This window comes from Sinocyclocheilus anshuiensis, unplaced genomic scaffold (genome assembly GCF_001515605.1).
Source record: "Sinocyclocheilus anshuiensis isolate Anshui unplaced genomic scaffold, SAMN03320099.WGS_v1.1 scaffold274, whole genome shotgun sequence".
NCBI lineage: Eukaryota > Metazoa > Chordata > Actinopteri > Cypriniformes > Cyprinidae > Sinocyclocheilus > Sinocyclocheilus anshuiensis.
Window position 1 is genome coordinate 1,098,312 of NW_015547698.1, and position 13,463 is coordinate 1,111,774.

Here is a 13,463-nt window from a genome sequence, read left to right on the forward strand (position 1 = left end):
GCGTGTGTGTGTGTGTGCGTGTGCGTATGTATGTATGTATGTATGTATGTGTGTGTGCGTGCGTGCGTGCGTGTGTGTGTGCGCATGTACAGTGGTGTGAAAAAGTGTTGGCCCCCTTCCTGATTTCTTATTTTTTTGCATGTTGCGTGCATGCGTGTGGTCTCTCACCGTGACCCAGCTGATCTGTGCTCCCAGGTCTCTGAAGTAGAAGGTCGCTGTTGTTCCCACAGGCAGGTGCTGCAGCACATCCTCGTCCTTCAAAGATTTTCCCTCTGCAAAACAAGCCCATAATACATCAGCAAATGCCAACTAACAGAAACCGTTGTCTACTGTGCAATGTTGTACCATAGAAATCTCATCACATTAAACCCCTTCCACTAGATTTATAATAACTTGACCACAAGAACCATAATGTTTTGATTTTGCTGCTAATCTTAGAAAGCAGAGACCTACAGCACTGACAACGTACATAATCTTAAAGAAACAGCTGCAACTTTTGACAGCATGAATCTCTTATTATGCTGTCAAAGATAATATTAAACGAAATATTAAACAAAAGTTCAATACGTACTGGGATCCAAACGAATGGATTGTCGGGCCGGATACCACTGAGGGTCTGAAACAAACACGTGAAATACAAGAAAACAATCACAGTACTGTAAATACACATGCGCACATTTTAACCATACACTTCCGTTCAAATGTTTGGGGCTGGTAAGATATTTTTAATGTTTTTGAAAAACGTCTCCTGCTCACCAAGGCTGCATTTATTTTATCAAAAAATACCGTAAAAACAGTAATATTGTGAAATATTATTACAATTTAAAATAATGTTAATGCTTTCTGTGTGAATATACTAGAAAATATAATTTATTGCTGTGATCAAAGCTGTATTTTCAGCATCATTAATCCAGTCTTCAGTGTCACATGATCTTCAGAAATCAGTCTAATATGATGATTTGCTTCTTTAGAAACATTTCTATTATAAACAGTTGTGCTGCTTCATATTTAGGATTAGGATCTTTGATTAACAGAAAGTTGAAAAGAAAAGGATTTATTTGATGTACCTTTTGAATGGTAGTGTACATCTCAGGACTTAGAAACCTATTTGTGTACCATTACAAATTAGACACAGTGACTATCAATTGTTAAATGAATAATACAACATTTTGATAAATTAGGCTCTTGAAAAAGGTTAAACATATCAAATAGAACGGCTTCATTAGCTGAGTTTAGATCAGAGACTCATTTATACTCACGACTCTTGTGGAACATGGACTTGATTTCCCCGATGGTGGCATTGGGCTCAACCTGCCAATCAAACAAACACACAAACACCAGTTTAGAGAGTGTGTGTGTGTGTGTGTGTGTGTGTGTGTGTGTGTGAAATGAGGGGTAAATTTAGCCACAATCCCCCGGCGATGTGGCTTTAGTGCAGCAGCTGTTCGGAGAGACACAAAACACCAAACAAACAAATCCACAAACACAGCCAACTGACCAGATCTCAGAACAAAAAAAAACCTACAGGTCCCGCTTTGAGTTTAACAAACAGCCGGGAGATCTTAGACATCGGCTTCCTTAAAAAAATCATTTACAATTATTTTTTAATAATTCAAAAAGCTAATGAATGCACACACTAAACCTCAGCTCTGATGCAATGAATATGCTCAAATATGCATTTATAAAAAAAAATCTAAATAAAAAATAAAATATGACTTTTTACTTCAATCACTACAAAAATCACTACACAACAGCTAGTAAATTTCACAGCTACAGAGAAACAGCAATTAACACCGAGATATTTTGAAGCAGAAAAACTGAAATAGTATTTTCTTGTGAAAGCACTCCAATAACCATTGTTTTATTTACTACTTCGAAAAATTATTTTTTACAGTGTACCATAAAATCACTTGTTTTGAATACAATACACTTTGAAGAACCTTGAACAGACACAATGGCATTTTTGGCACATATTAAAGCATCTGCCTGGGCTGATCATTTCTTTCCCTCCAAAAACCTTTAAAGGGATAGTTCACCCAAAAATGAAAATTCCGTCATCATTTACTCCCCCTCATGTCGTTCCAAACCTGTATGAGTTGCTTTCTTATGTTGAACACAAAAGAAGATATTTTGAAGATTGCTGGTAATCAAACAGTTGGTGGTTGCCATTGACTTCCATAGTATTTTGTTTTCCTACTATGGAAGTCAATGGCAACCACCAACTGTTTGATTACCAGCAATCTTCAAAATATCTTCTTTTATGTTCAACATAAGATCATTTTTGGGTGAACTATCCCTTTAACTCTTCAGTGGTTTGGGGCTTCTCTCTGCGTATGATGTCATCATCTCAGGCTTCCATTGCTCTGTGACATCACAACACCAGTAGCCAGTGGCATCACAGGCGAAGCGGCAATTAATCCGAGGACATCCGTGTGCAATCCTCGATAATCCCGCAGCGTGGCTCCTGACATTCTAGAGGCCTCATTACAGGCACCTCCTTACAGGGACGACTACAGAAGGACCTCGAGCCTCCGTGCAAGAGTACACCACAACCCTGAGCCCAGAGCGCACGGCCAGGACAGTTTCTATAGATAGCACCACTCTAGGGATGAGATTTGTACAGTGGCAAAAGCATGTGCAGTCATATGAAAATAAGAGGAAGAGTAATTAAAGAGAGAATTGATTGAAACTAATGGTTACAAGGCAGTTCTATAAATGGGTAGTTTATAACTAACATTAATTTTAGGTTGAAATTCTTAATAGGTTCTTAATTCTTTATGATCATATTACTATTATAGTTATTATATTATTATTATTAGTTATTCACACATTTGTAATTGCAATTTAGGTTTCTGCTCTGCAGCACATTGTTAAAACTAAAACCATAGTTTCTTAAAATAAACATTAACTGACATCGCATTTTATAAAAAATGTATTTATTTCACTTGGATGCCAAGACCACATTTCTAATTTTCATTTGGTTTAAGTCAAAGGACTAAAAAAAAACGAATTAATAAAAACGATATGCATTAAAATAAACGCATCTAAACTACTAAAACTTTAACTAAAAATAAAATAAAAACAGAAACACTAATTTAAATAAATAATAAAAATTGCAATAGTATATTAATGATACTAAAATAACACTGTGGCGGCATCACAAATAAACTTGTCAAAGCACAAACATCCCACGTAGATTTTTTGTAAAATGTACATGTGCATAAATATCCATGAGAAAATGCTGTGTAAAACAGTTTAAGGTGCTTGTGTAATGAATGCATAGAGTGAAAATGAAGGTAAAAATGTTTCCTACCTTGTCCAGGAAGCAGAGCTTGTCCTTCGTCTTGGCATCCAGAATCTCCACCTCGAAAAAGACCACAGCTTTCTTAGTCTTTTTAGCCGGTTTGCGTTTGGCAGGGGTGGAGGTTCCGGGCACTGGTGCTCCGTTCTGAGCCTTTTTGGGCTGCGTGGCCTCTAAAGCCAAGGTATCCATATTGTCTATTTATCCACTTTCTCTGACTTTTTAAACTTCGTTCCTCTCTTAGTCCCTCTTTCACCTCCAAAAATGAGTGTGGGACGGGAGCTTCACTGTCAGCTGTGGAAATAAATCTCTCTGTCTGTGCCCCCACCCCTCTCTCCCTCTTTAACTCGACCCTCCCATTTCTCTGTTTTGTCACCCTCTCGTTCATCTTTACATCTGGCCCCCAAACCAACCCCCTAAAAGCACATGCATGAACAAATCAACAAGACTTGTATCTCATTATCTCACTCATAAATACTTTATTCTCTTCTCTTCCGAACCTCGAGGAAACGTGACCCATCCCCAGTCATCCCAATATGTGCTAATTATAACTTGTTTTATGGATGCACACATGCACACACAGGGACATACAGAGGCCAGTCATCTAGAACCAATATTTACAGAAAACCCAACAACATCACATACAGAGTCACTTGAGTTCAGACTGTTTTAGGTGTGCACACTTGTGCTGGGGTACATCTAACAGTAAAGTCATAAGGTAAAAATGATTCTCACAAAAATATGCCCAGGTCATATTTCAACCCCCAAAATGAAAAGAAAAAGAAATTATAAGAAATTAAGTTAAAAAATAACTTTTGCTTTTTTTTTGCATTATTTTCATAACAATTAACCAAATCTTCCATTCACATTATTTTCAATGACAATTCTATTAAACCGTCATTTTCGTCGGCAGCGCGCACTGTTCGGAGCCGCACATTTTAGGGGGAAGGGAGAGAGAGAGAGATTATTAATAACTTAGAAAGGCATGAGCAGATGACACTGGAGGAAATACCCACTGCCACTGAAAGAAACTCCAACTGAAAGAACTGCCAACATTATTTTAAAGTTTAAAAGTAGAGACGCAGGACGATCAACTCCGTCTGAAGAAGCGCACGTGAGTGCCTTTCCTGCGCTTTATGGACATAACTAACATGAATGTAGATATTTTTGATACTATGTGTAATTATGTCAGTTTTGTGTCCTTCTTAGTTTATTTCATAATGTATTACTTATTTCCCAGATAGCACACGCACGTCTGCAAGATGTCTGTCAAAGATCGCTTGAAGCATCTGCGGTGTACAAACATCTGATAGACCTCTTCAAGAGGTCAGTTTTATACACAATCAGAATCAGAATGAGCTTTATTGCCAGGTATGTTTTCACATACGAGGAATTTGTTTTCATGACAGAAGCTTCCGCAGTGCAACAGAATGACAGCGACAGAATAAAAACACAGATAAAAATTAAAAAAAGAACAAGTAAATAAGGAATTGTATGTGCAGGTATATTACAATAGACAGTTTTTGTATGTACAGGTATATTATGTGCAAATTTGAAGTGTAGACTAAGTATGCGTGTTAGATAAATAAGTGTATTGGTGTATAAATAGTGTTGTGTGTTCCACAGTTATTGTCAAGTTATTTGTAAAGTCACAATAACACAGTTATTGACATTCTAAATCATAAACATCTTAAAGACATCTTCTAAACATCTACTTCACATCTGACAGGAACATCCAATAGACGTATTGCAGCAAACACACTAAAAAATAGCCTACATCTTGCAAATGTAAATGCAGACGTCAAATAGACATCTCGGTGATGTACGTGTGCTATCAGGGTTACCTACATGCGGTGTACGTCCCCGAGAGAGCTTTAAAGATTCCTAAATGCATCTACTTTCGGAAGGCCAAATAAAGTGCTTTTGCTTTCGCCTAGAAACACACAGCGTCTCCCTGACATGGCTGCTTCAACACTAACTGCGGTTACTGAAACCACGCCTTCTTTCTTTGCGTGCACATTTGGGTGCATTATGCAAATATTCCCACATAGTGACCTAGATATGTGGGGGCGTGTTAGAACGAGCCGTTTTAGGGGGGCGTGGCAGAGTCTTAACTTTGATAAAGAATATCTCTTTGGTTTTGAGACTTTAGTCTTTGCAACTTCAGGGATCTTATCTATTCACGAACAGCTTGTAACACTCCAAAGAGAAAGAAAAACTTGAAATCGCATCATATGACCCCTTTAAAACTGCTTGGCGCCCTCTTGTGGACATCATAAATATAGCTTATGTCAATTTTATCAAACGACTTTGACCGAACCTGTCCCACATGTTCAGTAAGCAAAAGTTACATCAGCATGTAAAGTGTCATTAAAAATGAGGTATATTCTCTGGCCAGATTCGATGTGCACTGATTCTAAATGAAGAGAAACAAGCACCTGCATCCGGGTTTATGGAGAGCAAAGCTGTGACTTAATTCTCTAAAATCAAAGTCCCCCGTGAACGCATTTAGTCACTACCCACCGACATATTGCAGCAGATCCCTTTGTTTTTGGTCAGAAAACATAACTTCATTAATGACTAAATGTACTACAGTCAAGTGCGAGGTTCCCACTCAAAATACATCTCGTTTCTGAAAGGCCATTGCTATTTTAGACGCATCTGAAGACATGTTTAAGAGCAGCAATCACCTCTTATGTTGCACAGTATGTTCCTATTGCACATACTGTTGTGTAAAGTGGGGCAGGGGTTGTCTGGGAGTCTGCGGAGATGCGCTATGACTCTCTCTGGGTCGAGGCGACCACTGGCTGCAAACCACTGCAGTTCCTGCTCCAGGTCCAGTAACGTTACGCGTGTTCTTGTCTGATTCATTCATCTACATACCGAGCAACTCCTTGCGGTTAGGCCGAAGTGATTGTCACTCCAGCATGCTCTCTAATCTGCAGTCCCAGTGCTGTCATTATTATAACGCGTAAAGTTCATTCGTTTTCATACGGCACGATCATTTATCGATCTCAGAAGCATCAGGAAAAAGCGTCTCTAAACGCTCGCACAATTTGACCAGATATGAAAATCAGTAATAATAATCTTACCTCGTAATGCTTCATTTTTGCAGTTTGAATAGCTTTTCCTAGCCAGGTGAGAGACGAGCACTAAATCCAATCAGAAAGAACGGAAGATGCCGCACATCCAATGCGCAGAGAGTGGTGAGCTTATGCCAACAAATCGAGTCCTGCACTCCATCTTGTCATTGGGTGAAACGCATCATGTACGCCTTTTTTGACCTGTAGTAACCAATCGGAGTCCGACTAGACACAATAAGCTTCAAACAATCATTATGAGCGCCGCCTAGTGCTGATGTGAGGCGAACACATGCGGCTGAAAAACTCGATTGCTCTAAGGGACGAGACTAAACAGAGTCATTCCAATAAATGCATTTTATATAACTCAGCAACTTAAAATTAAGTTAAATTATTAAATAATGATTATTCAACAAATTAACTTGGCATAGTACATTTTAACATATCTTAAAATAAATAAATAAATACCGTCCATGGACAGAAAAGTACGCACTCAACCATCTGATAGAGTAGGTCAGTCGGTCAGAACTGTAAATATGCAAATATACGACTTATTAAAATGGCAAGCGCCCGTTATGCCGTCACGCATATATGTTTATATTGGTGTGTTTCACCCAAGCGGCAACCTCCCCCTCTCTCTAGTGAAGCCAACACGGAAGTGACTTAAACTGTAATTCATCAACTGGCCGCTAGAGGCTGTCTGCAAAAGGGAGTCAATCCCATAGACTCCCCATGTTAAAATGCCCAACTTTACAGCAGAAAAAAAAACGTTTTACAGCCTGGTTCAAAAAATGATTTTGGTCTATATAGCTAATTTTGCCCTTCATGACAACTGTGAGGGGGGTGAATTTTTTTATAACTCATCCGTTTAAATTATATTAAGCCTTAAATTTCTGCATAATTAAGGGCGTGGCCACTTGAGTGACAGGTGGATTGCCGCTGCTGTCACCTCCGTCGAGCTAGGTGGGCGTGGCTTCAGCAACCAGCTCCCGCCTCTTTGCCCATTTTCGATTATCCGGGAGTGACGCGCGGTGACGCGCTGCAAGTTGGCGACGGCTGGCTCCGCCTACTTTAGGCTTCAAAACCGCTCGTCGGAAGTCGTCGGGTTACGTCACGGACACTACGTCCGTGTTTTTATACAGTCCATGGTTTCACCGTTTCTTGTAAGAAACCATTTAGTTTCGCTTTCATCGGTGTCCAGTAGCAGGTCTATGGGTGGAGCAGCACATCCACGTGGTTCGGGTGCGGATAGAAACAACCAGAGACTTTGAGAAATTTCTCGAACTTTCCTCGCGGTTTCAAATAGCGAGGCAGCAGAGCGAGGCGGGGGCATAATAACCCACAGGTGGATGGGACAGCATTACTCTCAGATATACTAAGCAAAGCTTTGTTTTAAATTGCTGTGAACTGAACTCAGCTTAAGTAGGACTTGCCTGAACCCGCTGTTTGACGTTCGGAGGATATCGACTTAAAAATAAAAGCTCGATGGTGAAGATGGGAAAGGACTATTACAGTGTTTTGGGGATTCAGAAAGGCGCATCCGACGATGAGATCAAGAAAGCGTATCGCAAACAAGCGCTCAAGTACCATCCGGACAAAAACAAGTCTCCCGGCGCCGAGGACAAGTTCAAGGAGATCGCGGAGGCTTACGACGTGCTGAGTGACCCGAAGAAGAAAGACATTTATGACAAATTTGGCGAAGAAGGTGAATAAAATGATGCAAGCTTGTGTGTCGCCTGTGCTTCTAACTCTTAACAGTTGCCATGCCTGATGACGCAGATACAGATGGGGAGAAATGAAGACACACTTTTAGTAATTCGCATTAAATCATATAGTGGATCGGTTGTTTAATCTGTATGTGATTTTGCATAACGTGCGCGATATTGACAACGCAGTATGTAGATAACTAGTATATTCTAGATCGAGAGAAAACAATCTGGTGAAACTACTGTAATGTTTTGATTACGTTAAATAGATCCGATTTGTGATGCTGCGTTCTGATTGGCTACCTGAGTGGGGCTTTGTGGAACGCCGCGTGTTTGCTGGAAGATTCTGATGGTCACGTGGTAGAAAGAGGCGGAGCGTTTGTGTGCTGTCAGCAGTTTAGTGGCAGTTCGCCCTAGGGTTGTCCCATTGCAGACATTTTGAAACAATCCTAGACTTGTTTTTTAAAAAAATATAAAGTATATTCTAAACGATATTGACTATTAAAGACAATAATTTCCATAAAAAGGAACCTGTGGTGAATTCCAGTTGGGAGGAATTCAAATTCCCAGCTCTTCTGGGAGGTGTAGTAGTTTTAATGCATAGTAAAGCTTCTCAATTCACCTGTCATTGGCAGTATTGGCAAAAAAGTAAATTTTGGACCCTTGGTGCAGTATTTATGAGTTGTCTGTGATCTTTTTACAACACCATGCGATTCTGTAATCTGTGTCCTCTTTGTTTGCCATATGCAGGACTGAAGGGAGGCATCCCCGGCGGTGGAGGTGGTGGCGGTAATTTCTCCTACACTTTCCAAGGCGATCCTCATGCAATGTTTGCAGAGTTTTTCGGAGGACGGAACCCTTTCGGACAGTTCTTCGGACGCAACAGTGGCATGGAGGAGGATATGGAAACTGATGACCCATTTGCCAGTTTTGGCATGGGTGGCATGGGCGGTTTCCCCCGCTCCTTTAACACACGCAGTCACGGCGGGAGACAGGAGAAAAAACAGGACCCTCCGGTGACCCACGACCTGAGGGTCAGTCTAGATGAAGTGTTCACTGGCTGCACCAAGAAGATGAAGATCTCACGCAAACGCCTGAACCCCGACGGAAGAACAGCGCGCACTGAGGACAAGATTCTTACAGTGGAGGTGAAGAAAGGCTGGAAGGAAGGAACCAAGATTACTTTCCCCAAGGAAGGTGATGAGATGCCAGCAAACATCCCTGCAGATGTGGTGTTTGTGGTGAAAGATAAACCACATCCCGTGTACAAACGAGACGGATCGGACATTATTTATCCTGCAAAAATTACACTCCGAGAGGTAAAACATGGCCTAAATCTCAGGGTTTGTTTACTAGCTCTTTTATAGTCATTTTGTATCTCTCTAATCCCTTTTTTCTCTACTTTCTCAGGCACTTTGTGGTTGCACGATCAATGTCCCAACAATTGATGGTCGCACAATCAAGTTAACATCTCAGGAAATTATTTCTCCCGGGATGAAACGGCGTGTCACTGGGGAGGGTCTTCCTCTTCCAAAATCCCCAGATCGTCGTGGGGACTTGGTTGTCGAATACGAGGTCAAGTTTCCCGAAAAGTTGAGTGAGAGTGCCAAAGATATTATTGCAAATGTTTTGCCAGCTTCTTGAGCGGTGTATATTACAACGCTGGAGCTGCTGCCATTGGGGAATTTTTGGTTTCATAGGATTTTTGGTTTCATAGGATTAATTTAAAGGATGAATATTTGAGGTCAGGCCAATAAGGTGCCCATTTGATGCTGCAAAACAAAACTGTTCTTCTGTAACGTTCTACCATTGAGAGAGTCTCTGAACCAAAACATAGCTGGACTGGACTGGTTTATTTGCCTGTGTCATATACATGAACCCATGTTTTGTTTGGGTCTAGTCCAGCAGAAAGTCTCCAGCTGTGGCCTGTGGGCCAGTGTTTCGTTGTGCACTACACACATCTAAGTTTACAATGTTGACTTGTTCCAAAGCTGGACAGTAGAGGATGTTGTGATGTGTGGAGATACAGTGATATGGTTTCTTTTCAGCAGTCTGACTGACTTTGGATACCTCAGGAAAGTCTTTCTGTGAAAGCATCCTGTAGGTTTTCTAATAATACGGTCTAATAGAGACGTTAAGTCATGTCAGGAAAAGTCATTCACAATGTAGTGGTGGCCCAAAGTGATCCCTGCCTGGATCATCCCTCATCTAAGTATGTGAATCGGCACTTGCAATAAGTCGCCTAGACAGCCATTTTTTTTTTATAAAAGAGGAAAATGTACTGATGTCGGTTAATTCCTTGGACGAAATGACATGGGAATATTTTTCTGTTTTATTAATTGTTATGCATTGTTTTGACTTGTCTTTGTGAAATTGAATTTATGTTGCTTCACATTGTTAATATTAAACAGTTCATGGGACATTTCTAGTTTTTTTTTTCCTTCCATAACACTGCACTTTTTTTCTTCTAAATCTTTTGCATAAGGGCAGTAGCTGAACTTGGGTTTGTGTGATACTGTGTTAAGGTACCAAATAATTTTTTTTAATAAAGGGTTTTAAACAGATTGCTTAACAGAAAATAAGAATGATATCATGATTTCAATAAAACATTTAAAACTGAAAAAAAACATTACATTCTTTAACTTATTTCAAGTACACAGCGCTCTAAAACAATAATAGCAGTCCCTTCACCAAAACATTAAATATTGATAATTTTATAGATATACATCAGAGTAATTACCTTTAAAAAATGTAGTGACATTTATAGCTGAGACTCATATAACGTCTAAATAATGATAGATTCACTTTTATGGCATTGGCACGTTACTCATTTTCTGAACATGATGCTGTAGTCCTCAGTGTTATCTTTATTTGGCACAGCAAAGACAAATGAAGAACTTAAGCCTTCAGGAATCAGCCCGACAGACACACACACCACAATCAGAGCAACCAGATATCCAATCACACACAGGAATCCACTGCTAAGCACCTCTGTGTTTAGCGTTTTCTTATAGTGCAGCAAGTTCTATTTTTATAATGTCTGCAGTCATTTACTGCATCACGAAATTGCTGCCTTGCACTTCTAAAGGTTCTAAACACAACTTGACCTGATTCAACAGTAAATTTAAGGATTGTTCCCATCTCTATTAATTAACTTTTCTACTTACCGAGTGGAAAATCGCAGTGGACCTTGGGATCGCACCAAACAATGACGTCTGCGTCACTGATTTATAAATAAACGATCGATTGGTTGATTGATTGCACTGATTAATGATAGAGGGCATATAAGAAGTAATCTAATTGCTTTTGAATAAAGTCTAATAAATTCATATAAAAAAAAAAAATCTATGAACCTGAATAACAAGGAAACATTCACAGATTATTCACTGATTAATATCAATAACACAATAATTACAAATCATCTGCCATCTTCACACTAAATATTCTTGCACAATAATAGAGGCAATTAAAGGAAACGTAGATCACTTGAGGGGTCTGAAGTACAATAAATCACACATGGGTCTTAAACATCCAACAAGAAAAAATAAACCAACAGTTAAAGAAAGTTAATATAGTTACATCAAAATGAATGATGGCTATAAAATAAGACTTGTAAAATTGCTCATTTACAAATAAAAGCAGAGACTGTCATGTAATATGTAAAAGCACTGATTCTGTCGTAGTGGTATTTTACTGTATCAATGGTACTTCGCTCATTTCCTGAACCTGATGCTGTAGTTCTCAGTGTTTTTTGCGTCCACTGCAAAGACATCTGAAGAACTTCCTGTACTGCTGCCTGATCTGAACAAGAATGAGACGAGAGGAGCTGAGTGACTTCATGAGATCAATTTAACCTAAGAAACTCATAAACCAGGGTTTATTTATAATAAACAGGTGAGAAAAGAGGCTTAGAGACTAGATTTGCACTTTCAGAAGCAAATGTTTTACTTTCCTTTCTTATACTGTCTCCTGGAGACACTGAAATGGTTTTGGTCCCGCTTTATATTAGGTGGCCTTAACTACTATATACTTACTACATTTAAATTAATCATTTGATACAATGCACTTATCATGTACATATGTTTTTAAATTGTTCTTATATTTTAACAAATTCATTTCTGTACCCTGTACCTAACCTCACCTGTATCCCAGTTCAATAGCAGCAAAAGTGTTTTACAATACAGTATGAACACAATAAGTGTGTTGTACTTAGTTTTTAATGTAAGTACATAGTTAATGCCACCTAATATAAAATGGGACCATGGTTTTCCTATGGAGCGGGATGATAAAATTTAAGTAGTAAGCAGTATAGCGTCTCCTGACCATAAATTTTGGTGGGACAAATTCTGGATCGTATTGTAGGTTATATGACTAACCTGTGATTAACTGCTAGTAGCCTAAGTTTTACATGAACGCGAAGTGGCATTAACAGTCTTTAAACACGGGATAATCCACATCAGGAACACACGTAGACAACACAGAAGACCCGACAAACAGACTGAACAGACTGGGGCTAAATACACAGGATAACGAGGGACAAGACGAGACACACCTGACATCAATGAACAATCAACGTGAGGGAGAAACTGGGTCACGGAGCACATGGGCAGGGAAAACACAACAAATAGAGTCCAGGGGCGTGACATTACTTCCCCCTCCCAGAAGGTGCGTCCCGTGCCATAACAACAGAAGGAGGGATGGGTGGGAACTTGGGAGGAGGCTCAGGAGGAGGACGGACACCCGGGAGGGGGCCGACAGACAGAGACCAGGGAGATGACAGGAGGGACTTGGAGCAGGCGGTGCCAGGTGGGACCCAGGCCACAGCCATGATGGCGGCCCACGGTGGAGCCGACGGAAGGAGGAGCCATGGAGGAGGAAGGGCTGACGACTCCAGGGGGCCAACCAATGGCGGCGGAGCAGGTGGTGGAGAAGCCCGAGGCGGAGAGCCGATGAGCCTGGGCGGCCTGGGCGATCCGGAGGGCCAAGGCAGAGCAGATGGCACCGGCGACCTAAGCGGAGGAGGGGATCCGGAGGATCCGGAAGGAGCCGGAGCGACAGAGGACTGAGGAGGAGCCGAAGGGAAGGAAGAGCCTGACAGAGCCGGAGGGACGAGGCGCAGCCGGAGGAGTGGAATCCCGAGGCGACGGATTGTCGACGACAGACCAAGGCGGAGCCGGAGGGACAAGCCAGTGGACTGATGGGCCATGGCAGAGAGGAGGGAGCTAGGAGCCATGGAGGAGCCACTGGGTCGACGGGCCGAGGTGGAGTCTGGGTCTCAGAGGCTGGCGGCAAGGGATTCTCCAGCCACGGTGACAATGGAGGAACTGATGGTGGGCTGAGGGCGAGCAGAGGGGCTGCCAGACGACAGCGGTGGAG

At 40.9% G+C, this 13,463-nt stretch overlaps 2 protein-coding genes and 1 pseudogene across 3 annotated transcripts in view; 1 reads left to right on the forward strand and 2 right to left on the reverse strand.

The window, feature by feature from the left end:
- Window positions 1-6,535, reverse strand: part of LOC107703756 (very-long-chain enoyl-CoA reductase-like) — an 11,312-nt gene extending 4,777 nt beyond the window's left edge. The window contains exons 1-5 of one of the 2 annotated variants that reach the window (XM_016506480.1): window positions 6,394-6,535; window positions 3,314-3,364; window positions 1,260-1,311; window positions 572-616; window positions 169-272 (exon numbers count right to left, since the gene is read on the reverse strand). In XM_016506480.1, coding sequence (XP_016361966.1) covers window positions 169-272; window positions 572-616; window positions 1,260-1,311; window positions 3,314-3,364; window positions 6,394-6,408 — 267 coding nt within the window. In that variant the 5' untranslated portion in view covers window positions 6,409-6,535. Of the gene's footprint in view, window positions 1-168; window positions 273-571; window positions 617-1,259; window positions 1,312-3,313; window positions 3,969-6,393 lie in introns of those variants that run through there. The other variant, XM_016506479.1, reaches the window with a different exon arrangement.
- A 940-nt stretch (window positions 6,536-7,475) lies between these two features.
- LOC107703757 (dnaJ homolog subfamily B member 1-like) lies at window positions 7,476-10,515 on the forward strand. Its single transcript, XM_016506481.1, has 3 exons — window positions 7,476-8,086; window positions 8,838-9,406; window positions 9,498-10,515. Exons 1-3 carry the CDS (start codon window positions 7,867-7,869, stop codon window positions 9,729-9,731), a joined length of 1,023 nt encoding a protein of 340 aa, XP_016361967.1. The 5' UTR covers window positions 7,476-7,866; the 3' UTR covers window positions 9,732-10,515.
- A 1,298-nt stretch (window positions 10,516-11,813) lies between these two features.
- Window positions 11,814-13,463, reverse strand: part of LOC107703690 (adhesion G protein-coupled receptor E3-like) — a 17,775-nt pseudogene continuing 16,125 nt past the window's right edge.